The sequence below is a fragment of the Saccostrea cucullata genome, unplaced genomic scaffold, assembly GCF_032062105.1.
Source record: "Saccostrea cucullata isolate Sc308-1 unplaced genomic scaffold, CSIRO_AGI_Scuc_v1 ctg14165, whole genome shotgun sequence".
Classification (NCBI taxonomy): domain Eukaryota; kingdom Metazoa; phylum Mollusca; class Bivalvia; order Ostreida; family Ostreidae; genus Saccostrea; species Saccostrea cuccullata.
This window is the reverse complement of record NW_026920023.1, coordinates 2948-15217: the sequence shown is the minus strand read 5'-3', so window position 1 is coordinate 15217 and position 12270 is coordinate 2948. Positions and strand designations below refer to the sequence as shown.

At 31.3% G+C, this 12270-nt stretch overlaps 1 protein-coding gene across 1 annotated transcript; it reads left to right on the top strand.

The window, feature by feature from the left end:
- Positions 1–2206: 2206 nt before the first annotated feature.
- On the top strand, positions 2207–11441 carry LOC134241815 (integrin-linked kinase-associated serine/threonine phosphatase 2C-like). Its single transcript, XM_062723839.1, has 10 exons — positions 2207–2279; positions 4483–4638; positions 4746–4863; positions 5001–5107; positions 5299–5392; positions 5502–5589; positions 6346–6464; positions 6825–6944; positions 9797–9878; positions 10650–11441. The coding sequence occupies exons 1-10, from the start codon at positions 2249–2251 to the stop codon at positions 10791–10793; spliced, it is 1059 nt and encodes a 352-aa protein (XP_062579823.1). The 5' UTR covers positions 2207–2248; the 3' UTR covers positions 10794–11441.
- The last annotated feature ends 829 nt before the right edge of the window (positions 11442–12270 follow it).

The following is a 12270-nucleotide window of genomic DNA, read 5'->3' as shown; positions in this document are numbered from 1 at the left end:
AGTTCACCTATTTCTGTGACTTCACAAAGGTTAAAGCCGAAAACGATGTCCTCGCGCAGAATTTTCTTAATTTTTAGGTCAATGAATTTGTTCCTTTACCATAATAAAAATCTTTTGCTATATATATTTTTTTTATTTCCTTAAGATTATGAAGTCGATATTTAGTATTTATATGAAATTATTTTAAGAATGGACATAATTTTTTGATCAACGGAAAATCCACTTCTATCATGTATGGTAACCTTTTCTAAGATTTTCTTAAATTGATTTTTAAGATAAAGCCGTCAGGAAGAAGTACGAGTAACCTAATATCTAATTTCTTATGTGCCAAAGATATTTTAAAGATTTCTGACAGAAATATAAAACAACAGTTTTCTCGAGAGAACAAAAACAATGAATATGCCTACCGATCTTCGAAACCTAAACGAAACAATCTCATCAAGAGAAGGAATTACAAATGTAGAAAACGCCACTAATGTTTGAAAGCATGGGAATGTAATGTGAGAAAGCTTCTTTACAGCTTACGGTAATAGAAAAGGGATCCCGAAAGACCACAGAGCTGTGATGCGGATGATGAAGATTTTATAGATTTTTGTGTATTTGCTCAAACATACATAACATTCACTCTCAATCAAAAACAAGTGTCATCTTTAAAATTTGATCTTGCAAGTCTAAAGCAAAAAAATATGACTGGAAAAAATGAAGCTCATGAAGATGCCAAATTTTAACATGCTGCATAAGATAAAAGTGTACCTATTACACCGGAGAAAAAATGAAAAGAGGGCAATAACGTCGTGAATGAATAAAAATTCATTGAGTTAAACACATATATAACGGTTGTAGCTGATGCCTTGGCTCGATCTAACCACTAATTTGATTAAGTTAAATTACTTGAAGAAAAATACAGGAATCTGGAAAAATGAATCACATTTATAGACAAGAACAGGGAGTTAAAAATATTAATGTAAATAAAGATATTTAAATGAAAATAATTTTATGAGATTGAAACGCGTCCCTCGATCTGTTTGTACGTTGTTGCAGTTAAAAGACTATTTAGTCATCTTCAGTGTTGTTTTTTTTTTAAAAGAAGTTTTGATAGATGTATCTTTTTTTCAACATTGGTCACTTACTATGGGATTAGTTAAAAAAATGAATAAATACAAATAAGAAACACTCAGTTAATCTGGTTATATTTGATTTCAGTATTGGAAATCAGTCAAATAGGGCCTCCCCAGATAGCAAGCTTACATTGGGCCGATTTTGGCATATGGTTATATCGGCTACATATCGCAGTTGGCAGAACGATATTGGTCAGACATTGTCATTACAACAATTGGTGCACTAATATTGTTCCAACATCGGTCCGACATTGTTATTCTTAATGTTGGTGTATGGACATTGTTGAACCAATGTTGCTATGTAAACTATAATGTTGAAAAAAAAAATTTATTTAAATATTTAATTTATTTTTTATTGTACAAACGTTGAATGAATTTTGCTGTCACTGCACATGAAAAGCTTGACATGGGGCCTACATTGGGCCAACGTTGAAATCATCTTTGAATGACATCGGGCCAACGTAACGCCAACATATATATGTGCACAAATACATTGGGCCAACATAAGAATTTGTTTGACATTTGACATTGGACCAACGTAACGCCAACATGTTGGTGCAACGTTGTGCCAATGAGCAAAATTACTTTGGCCCAATATAATTCTCCGACATTGGACCAACATAAGTGACAACAGTGGCCCAACAATGGACCAATCTAAGCTTGCTATCTGGGTCTACAGCATGTGGAAGACCACCTTCTCGAAGATTATCCTTGTGGAAGATATTGTAAATATCCCATAATGATTTCTTATAACTGAATTTGTTCTATAGCTTCCCATAAGTAAAACAGTCCTATTTTTGATAATTCTTCAGTTATAATTATTTGAGTTGGCAGCTTCAAAATTCAAAAGTTGCTGTCTTACATGTATTGTTAATTTTCTGATCTGCAGATGTTTTTCAGTTTTCGAAAGTGTACGGTAAGGATCAAATATCACATTCAGTCACATTTCTTTTCTTTGTATTTTAACTCGATTTCGAATCGCTGTTATGTTTTAGATGCAAAGTTAAACGATTCCGGAAATTTCAATTCTTGTAGTATTGGTTTTGTCAATATTTTTGATTTTAACAATATTTGGTTCCGGTGTTGAGTTTGTGTGTGCACATTGCTGGCATCAGCCTGGTGCAGTAAAGATGGATTTGTTTGGTGATTTGCCTGAACCAGGTTATTTGAATTTAATCTCATATTTTTATTTTGCGTATTCTTAAAGTAATAATTTTATTTTGCGTATTCTTAAAGTAAAACTTAAGTAAATGAACTTGCGTCCGTGTATTCTCTTCGGAGAATTTTTGTTTATTTGATCAGGTTGGGACCAATCGCCCAAATGGGATATAATAGTCCGTTTGGGATATAATATCCCAAATGGCTATAAAATTACAGTGCAAAAGTTGAAAATTTTTATTTTGGCAATAAGGCCAAAGTTTTGTTTTTTTTTTTGGTTTACAATTTTTTGACAGAAAAATATGCATTGGGTGGTCGAAAAATAAAAATAAAAATAATTTGGAACCTTGACATATTTTTTTCTTGAGTAGCATTGAAATGGATTCAAATAAAAATAATAAACACACAAGATTTTTCAACTTTTAAAATAATTTTTTCTTATCATTCGGTTTTAAGTCAAGAAAAATGAATCACACGTCAAATGACTCGAGAACAGAAATGGGAGTATCAGGCTCTGTTACTGTTGATGGTTTTCATTCTTCCGACTTACAAGTCTGAGTTTCCATAATAGAAACATATATTGCACTTGGACAAATATGGGTAAAATTAAGCAAATTGGCTATTCTCTGGTCAGCCTTTCCACTTACGAAAATTTTTTTTGGAAACTTCGAAAGTGATTGCTTTCACAACAAACCTTTACCTTAAGATATGTGTGTCCAGGAACCAACCTAGACCCACCCGATTAAGGAGACTTCACTTCTCCCTCAATGAAATTTAAGAAGTTTTGAAATTTAAGGAGACTTCATGGTGCGTATACGTGGCACACTTTACTCGTTATAAAACTATTTCATTGTTTAAAACTAACATTACATTTCAAAAAATTTTCTGTATAAACATTGTATTTAAAATGATTAAAAAAGATAAAAAAGATCAATCTTAAAAGATATTTCCCCCAATTACAAGGTATATAAATATCTAGAAAAAATAATAAAACAGCATTGACATTAAATAAAATTTACTACTACTACTATTAAACTGTAAAAGTTTCTTATTGTCAGATTAATTGTATATCAAACATTTTTTTTTTCATTTCTTACGTAGTAGCACAAAATTAATCTTCTAAAATTTCTCTTCTCATTAGATTTTCAGGCTTTTGGCATAGTCAAAATTTTGTTAATTTCTCTTCAAACTTGTTTTTAATATAAAATTCTGTCTCTAATAAAAGTTTTGATGCACACCTGCATGCCGATTGAACAGCTACTTATGTTTATCGAATCTGTCTTCTGATGTGTAACTTCTTAGAAAGCTTATAACTTCACAATTTATCAGTAAAAATATGTCTGTATTCACAGCATGAATTAATTATTTGACAAAAACAAAGACCTAAAATCTTCTCCAACATCTTTGGCATGACATCGATAGCTGTCCAGCTGTTTTGCGTCTTGTGTATAACTTGTAGCGATGGACTTTTTCATACCCGGAAGTGTAAAATCTAGAGGAGTTCCGACGGAGTATTCGATGTATTGCATGGTCATTGGCAATGTGTTTTGACAATCTGTATTTGTAGAGTTCATTTAATGTTTGTGAGAGTTTGGGTTAATGATTAAGATGTGTTGTAAATTTTGGTTTGGTCAAGAAAATTTCAAGCCAGACACATTATTTTTATTTTCGTAAATAGGGAAAAATAGGGTCGGCAGAATCGTAAACCAAGAGAAAAAAAAACTTTGGCCTAAATATCATAAATCCGGGAATAACTTTTGGTAAACAAGTTTTTCTACAACCCTACAGTTTGTAAGATTGATCCCCAAGAAGTTAAGGAACTTCCGAGGGATCAATTTCCTAAACAATGGGCATAGAGAAAAACTTGTCAACCAAAAGTTATTCCTTTATAAGTGTCCTAATGCGGATTTATGATATTTGTAGCTAAAATAAAAATTTTCAATTTTTGCACTGTAAATTTATAGCCCATTTGGGATATTATATCCCAAACGGACTGTTATATCCCATTTGGGCTATTGGTCCCAACCTGTTGATAAGACTATAAAGAGGAATTAAAAAATATTTTGTGTCCTGGAATGTTAAAAGTTTTGAGTTGGGCTATTTTAGTCAGTCAGTTGGGAGGGAGCAACCAAACAATTTTTGAAAATGACCCAATTTTTTTTTAAACATATACTGTACATACATATATATACTCCATATACCACAGGCATTAGTGAAACTCCTGTAAAACTCTATGAAGACAATCCAGACAGAGACAAATCCAATACTGCTTTAGATTCCATGAATACAGTGAATGTAAACAATTGTAAAAGAAAAGCTGAGGAAAAAAATGAAGACAAACCAGCAAAACAAAAAACATCAGGTAAAAGACCTACTCTGTGATTTGAAAGAATATGTGCTCAGCACACTAACATATAGTAAAGTGTCATGATACATATTTTTGTTTATGATACACATTATGTTTTGCAGTAAAATACAAATTGTCTCCCTTCTTTGCTGAACGACAAGGTGAAAGAGACGAGATGCAGGATGAACATGTATTATTACAAGACGTAACACAGCAGATTCCGAACCTCCATCCATCTGTGTAAGTTATTTTAAACTTTTCTTTTTAAAAAATCTCTTAGAAAACTAGCATACAAATGTGTTATACTTCTGAATGTGCAATGAGCTGGAAACACATATAGGAAATTCACCACAGACTGATAAATTGAACATTCACAGGTACAGAGTTGCCTTTTTTGCAGTCTTTGATGGACATGGAGGAGCACGGGCTTCTAGGTTTGCATCCAAGAATTTGCATAAATTTCTTCTGGATAGGTTTCCAAAGGGTAATGTTCCCCATGCCATCCGTCCTTTTCAATAGTGAATACACATGTAAAAGTCTTTGTATATCTGTTAAATATTTTCCAGCTCTTTTTAAAAATCTTTTCACTGTTATGTATAAGTAAAAGGGAATTTTTTTTTAAATTTTACTCTTTTGGTATTTCTTTGACATTTGTTGCTCTATTTTAATTTCTAGGTGAATTTTCACAAGTAGAAAAAGATATGAAGAAAACCATGGTAGAAGCCTTTAAGAAGACAGATGACGAATTTTTAAAAGAAGCAAGTAAAATGTATGTACAGTCAAAACCATTTGCATTTCAGTTTTACTTTATACAATGTAAAATTGTTATTAAAGTTCAAAAAATTGGTACATGATTTACAATTTTACCTTGGTTACAGGAAGCCAGCTTGGAAAGATGGAACAACAGCCACAGTTATAGTTGTGGTCAATGATACAGCATTTATAGCTTGGCTAGGTGATAGTCAGGTAAGCTAGAAGTATTAAGATGGAATAAATTTCAACCATTTGGGCATTAGAAAGGAGGGACTTCGTTCCATTGTGTTTGTGATGCCTAAGAGTATATCTTTCACATATGAAACAATAAAGTAATTTTTGGTATCTGAAACACTAATATCTTGAATACCATGGATATATTGAAGTAATTTGGAAGACATATGATTATCCATCAATTTTTGAATGTCAATAAACCTCAATTTTTTTCCCAAGTCTAATTGATTTTGAGATTATCAGGTTTGACTGTATATACATTACAAGGTTTTCCCAAGAAATGCAAACTTTTTAAATCTTCCTTAGACTTCTTGACCAAAATTTCAATTTTCCACATTGCTTTGAAATATTTTTATGACCTTTACCTTATTTTTGACTCTGCTCTATCCTTGACCTTGATGTTGTCTTCATCAAATGTCTTATATACAGATTGGTAGGGGCATTTTTTCTGTCATTGGTTTCTAACCGTGACCTTTTTAATGACTTTGACCACTGTTCCTTCATTTGGTAGTTACTTCTGTTTTTAAAAATGCTTTGAGATATTTACATATTTTCTTCAAACTTTGTTTACTGATACAAAGTGGTAGGAGTAATAAATATAAAGAGTGTCATTTTTTTTCTTAATCCTTCTTTGATTTGAATTTTATTTTTCTCCCTCATTTTTATTTTAGTTCCCTCGTATTTAATTCCATAAACAAAAATTTCAGAAAAAAATTGTATCTGTTTGCTTTTTAGGCAGTTTTATGCAGACGTAAGGAAGACAACTCTGATGTACCCATCCCCCTGTCAACAGAGCACAGTCCCTCAGTTTATGAGGAGAGAATCAGGATTCAGAAAGCAGGAGGCCATGTCAAGTAATTTCAGATCCGAAATGTCTTATTCATATTTTATTTCTTAATTAGCATAATTATAGATATCAGTTTTGAGTGAGATTGAAGCCTTATAGAATATTGTCCCGTTGTCTCACTGTATGTATTTTTTACCTATACAAGATAGAGGCTTATTACTTACCTAAATTAATGCTCCAAACTTTATGATATATAGTTAATGTTTGATTGAAGATTTCTCCACCAATGACATTGCATTTATAAAGAAATATCTTTTAATTTAAAAAGAAGGCCTATTTAAAAAAAAAAAAAATAATCCTTGTTAATTATATGTTTTTCTAGAGATGGTTGATGAAAGTATTCAAGGTGTTCAATCTATTTTTTCAGGGATGGTCGGGTTTTGGGAGTATTAGAAGTATCACGCTCCATTGGAGATGGTCAGTATAAAAAGCTTGGAGTGTCATGTATACCTGATGTCAAGAAATGTCAACTGACTGACCAAGACAGGTAAAAATGTACTGTGGAATCACAAATTTTCATGAGGGGTTAATTTTCGTTGTTTTCGAGACATGAAAAGACCCACATATTCATGCATAAAAAATGAAATCTTATATAAATAAGTACTCAACAATTCTAAATCCACAAAATCAAAATACCATGAACGAAGTGTTTTTCGTAAAACCATGAAAATTTGACCCCATGAAAGTATGTGATTTTACAGCAACCAATAACTTCCTCTACAAACAATGAAGCATACTCATATTTAGTATCTTTTTCATTGATAGTGCATTTTTATTTTACTTTAAAAAACTTTATAGATATGATTGTACACCAGATACAAAAAATAATGGAATATGAGTGTTTTGATAGATGAAGCCAGAGAGCAAAATCAGATATTATATCTTTGATGCTCATTAATGATCAGTATTGAAAAAGATTGATTATCTATAAGAATTTGAGTGTCTTGATAGGTGACGATGTTGCAAAAAAATAAACATCACATCTTTGATGCTTGGTTTCATTAAAACAAAGATGGGAAATATTGATAGCCTGTGTTTTTTCTCATTATTGTATACTTATCCACCAAATCTATGTTCAAGACCAGCATGCCTGACTTCCTGTTGTGAAAGAGATGCTGTTCTTACTTCTTTATATGACATCTTTAAGTCGTATTTCTGAGTGTGTCTGCATTTTCGCTGTATTATTAAGGATGTACAACACACCTACCCCAAAAAATTCCTGTCGTTTAATTTTCGTTATTTTTGTATATTTAGTACAATGACTATATCTACTGCATGTATGCATATTTTGGACAAAATCGTTCGAGTGGTTTTTGGACAGGAACTTCCGAAAGTTACCCCCCTTTAGTTGTTTACAAGGAGAGAAATTTTTTAATCAATGAACTACTTAAACCTTGATTTTCAAAAAAACCAGGTTAGATATAAATGTCAAATTTCATTGGCTTATTCTTTTAACTATTTAACACAAAAACATAGTCATCTTTTTGATATACATATCATCAAAACAATTTTTAAAGACCTTAAACTGAAAAATTATGAATTTTCTAAGCCTTGAAAATTGCGTATTTTTCAAATTCAAAATTTTTTTGTGAAAAAACCTGTTGTTTAATTTTTGTAAAAAACTTTGTTTAGGTAGCTGGTAGTAAAAATAATCTTAATAATTTTTTGTATAATTTTTGTACGACCAGTTTTGATTTAATAGCGGAAAATTACCCCCTCCCCCTTTCTCAATAAAACACGTTCTCGCGCGTCTTTCAGACGGGGGTCGATCACTTTGTTATATCAATCTACAAATACACATTTAAAAAATTAAATTGGAATATTGCTTTTGCTTCAAAAATATATTAACTTACAAATTTAAAAGTTCTCATATGTAAAGCATATTTAAATGTAGATTTTTAGGCAATTTTTGAATACCCCTATCACCCCCACCCCTTCCTTTTTTGCGTCGCAGACCATTTAGCGTTTGACGAAACGTCGTTTACAGTGCAAATATACTGGTATTTCGTCAAGAATCCCGGATGTATGCATTAGTTTTTAAATTCATGAATGCAGAATAAATATTGACTACTCTTTTTATATGTATCAGGAAAAAATTACTGAAAGATTTTAGTGTCTAGTCCATATACGTATGCGTTATGCATTCCTAGTATCTCATGAAACCTGGATACGAATTCAAGTTTTGTTGAACTTGAATATGTTGATTTTTAATTTTATTTCTTTAATTTTATTCATTAAAAAAATGATGTATGTTCAACTCTCCTGTCCTGTGATATAAATGGAATAATTGTAGTTTCTTTCATGTCATCTTTTCAAACGAGACAGTATGTGGCCGTGGGGATACATCGACATTTGCATTAGATGTACATACACCCCTCATGATATTGTACGCATTTCTTTCAATGTCGTCGCTTCTAAAGTTAAAATGAAAATTCCGTATTCGTCCACATGAACATCAAAATATCAATAATTAAACTCTTCATCTATTTCAATTCGCACATTGATATTTTCTAAAATCTTATAGGCTACGTTTTGTTTTGATTCGAGGAAATGCGAACTGACATTGTTGACAGAAAGTCAAAGTTACGATTTGCTGCAATAGGATATTCATGAATGCAGATAATTTCAGTAACAAGTAAACAATTCTTTTCAATTCTATACTTACATTGTGCATTTGAGGTCTATAGTATTCAATTCTCGGATTTATCAGGTCTTTGGATTCTGTGGAAAACCGTGAATAAAGGGAGGAAAATAAACATCTCCTACATTTTCAGAGTTGTTCCTCTTTGATCAGTAAGGGTCTGAGAACAACATCGATTTTACATTGTAACAAGTTTTTTGTTTATTTATTGTTGTTTAATATTTATATCGTGTATGCACATATTGTAATGAAGACCATTAATCGGAATATTATATAGACAATTGTGATAATGAGAATTTCGGCAAAATAAAATTTTAAGAATAAAAAAAATGCTGCGCTTTGATCAAAAATACAATTTTTTGTATATGAAATGAAATGAAATAAATATTAAGGGATGGTATTTTAAGTCTTGCTTTTTACGGAGTTTAATCGGGTTAATCAAAAAAAATACTAATTAATTGAGTATGGTACGCACAATCACAGCCAAGCCCCATATCCCAATTTTCTTTCATGATTGATATACATCGGGATCGTTTTACTCGTCGTTTTGACGCTTTATTTTTGACGTTAAATTTGACGTCACGTCAAACGTTCAATTGAAATCGCAAGAGTTATCTCCCCCAGTGTGTTGTACGTCTTTAAATGATACAAACCATGTTTGATTCACCAAACAAATTTTGCTGATATCTATATTACAGATATATTGTGCTGGCATGTGATGGACTTTGGAAATGCTTTTCCTTCAAAGAATGTATCAACTTCACAAACAAAATTTTAGAGGTATGAAAACCTTAAACTTTTATAAAATCTTCAAAATTCAACATTGTTTACTTACACTGTATGTAAATATGCAAAAGCACCAGAGTTTGATACCTCCCACCCCACCCCGATGGAATTCCTTTCCTACTACAGTATTATATATAATTACCCTGTTATTTCATCACACTCCTGTGCAGTGTCTAAATGTCATTTGTAAAAAAAGCACCACTTAAATAAAGGACGATCAAATATGTTCGCTATCAGTATCTGTATGAAGTGATATAAACTGATGGATGAAATGACCTTATTTTTAGTTCCATGGTTTAAGGGTCTAGTTACATCTGTAAGTCTTTTCCCATTTGAGAGTAAATTATTAAGAAGACTAACTGGAATTCACAAGAATGTATCATAACTTCCAATCTCATTGTTAAAAGACCTTGACCTTTGATAGTTGACATGAGATATAACACATTTATACACTGTAGGTCTGTTTTTTAAAATATATATTTCAATATATTATTAATTATTACTTAAAATAATCTTGTACAATGAGCAGCGGGTGTATGTAGCAGTAAAGTGGGAGTGCTAATTCTGTATGGACAATGCTACAAATCGTGTAAAACACACACAAGTTTCAATCCATTCCAATCAACAGATATGGCTGAAAACTATTTTGGAGAGACAACCATGCATGACAATACATTTCCTCATATTTGGGTATAAAGTATTGTTTACAACAACATATTCTGTATCTAAACAGAAATAATTCCTAGAATGTTATGGTATTAATAGGATGAGACTCTACAAGAGACTGATGGTAAGACGGTGAGAGAAGTTCGCTGTCAGACGGCCTGTCAGAAACTAGCTAATGAAGCAGTACTTCGACTGAGTGCTGACAATGTGACGGTGGTATTAATATCTATTGCCAAAACATGATAGATGTAAATAACACAGACTTCAAGAATCGCAGCTATTTACATTATTTTTTTAAGTGGAGATTGACAATAGAATGAGATCTGATTAATTTGAATGAATTGATATTTGCTTTGGAAAGTTGAATGGTATAAAAACAAATTATTTACATTTAATATTTACATTTGTACTTGCAATTTGGTTCACATAGATGAAGGCTACTCACCGAATAATATAACCATAATATATCTTTCCAGTTTGAATGAATGAATTGTTGCTTTGGAAAATTGAATGTTATATACTTATGAATTATCTGAGAGAAGTACATGTATTTGCTGAGTTTCACGTAAAATGCCTTTGGGGAAAATTCAGTTAGCAATGATATATCCTAGAATGTAACAAGAATTTACTTTGCTTCCTTTATCCCTTTGAACCATTTAATTTTTGATAGTACTGTAATGATCAACTGAATAAGTTAAAAGATGGTGATTTTAAACCAAACAAGTTATATGTTATAGTCGTTTATATACAAAATAAAATAAAATGCTGTTGTTGATGCCAAGAGAGGAAAGAACAGTTAAAATTAATCTAGAACTCGATAGGAGCAAGATTTTACTTTAAGATTTTGGAGGATTTAAACTGTACAATTCCTTGGAATTATCCCTGGAATTTAATATCTGCATTCAGTGTTTGAATTGCTATGATGTACTTGTAGTATGAAACATGTACATCTTATGTCATGCATATTTTTTAAAATGTATTATAAAACAGATTTTGTATTAATTACTTGAATGCAGATTGTGTTTTGTTTAATTGCTATTGATAACAAATGACAGATCTATGGTTATTTTAGTCTTATACCATATATATATATAGAGAGAGAGATATTCTTGTCTGTTTTAGTTTTACCAAAATATATAAAAGCAAAAAAAAAAATCTTCGAAAATGAAAAAAATGTCATCAAAAGGCTTTCATTGTGAAATGAGCTTAACACCTGACCTATATTCTCATTACCTGTAAACTTGATGATGGTTTATTTTTGAGGACATTTGACCTTTTTTTTTTTACACCTTTGATACAAAACAGGTCCCTGACCACAAATTTACTGTCCGGCCTGTCACGTATATGGGGGTTGGCTTATGAGTAATGATTAAGTCGTGCTTTAATGGACAAACTAAAGGAAATGTTTGGTACAAAAAGGTTTGGTGCATATTCTGTGAAATTACTAAATGTAACAGTATACAATATTTTGAATGAAGACGCTTTTATTAGCAGATATGACACGGTTTAAAAAGGTTAATAGGCCATCTTCTATTACATATGAAAACTTTTTTCAGTTGGCCTAGACTTCCATTTGACCTTGTATGTGTATTACGAAACGAAGTAAATTTATCGTTTTTATGAACATATTGGACAGTCTGTGTACTTAACTGCTTTCACTTTATTTCTGTCCATCTTTTGGTGACATTTTTATACTTTTAAAAAGGTTTTATCATACAAA

Excerpts from the sequence above, each read along its gene's own strand:
- LOC134241815 (XM_062723839.1), top strand. The coding sequence starts at position 2,249 with ATGGATTTGTTTGGTGATTTGCCTGAACCAG. Across the intron at positions 6,465-6,824 it reads AAAGCAGGAGGCCATGTCAA|GGATGGTCGGGTTTTGGGAG; the intron begins GTAATTTCAGAT and ends CTATTTTTTCAG. Across the intron at positions 9,879-10,649 it reads TCACAAACAAAATTTTAGAG|GATGAGACTCTACAAGAGAC; the intron begins GTATGAAAACCT and ends TGGTATTAATAG.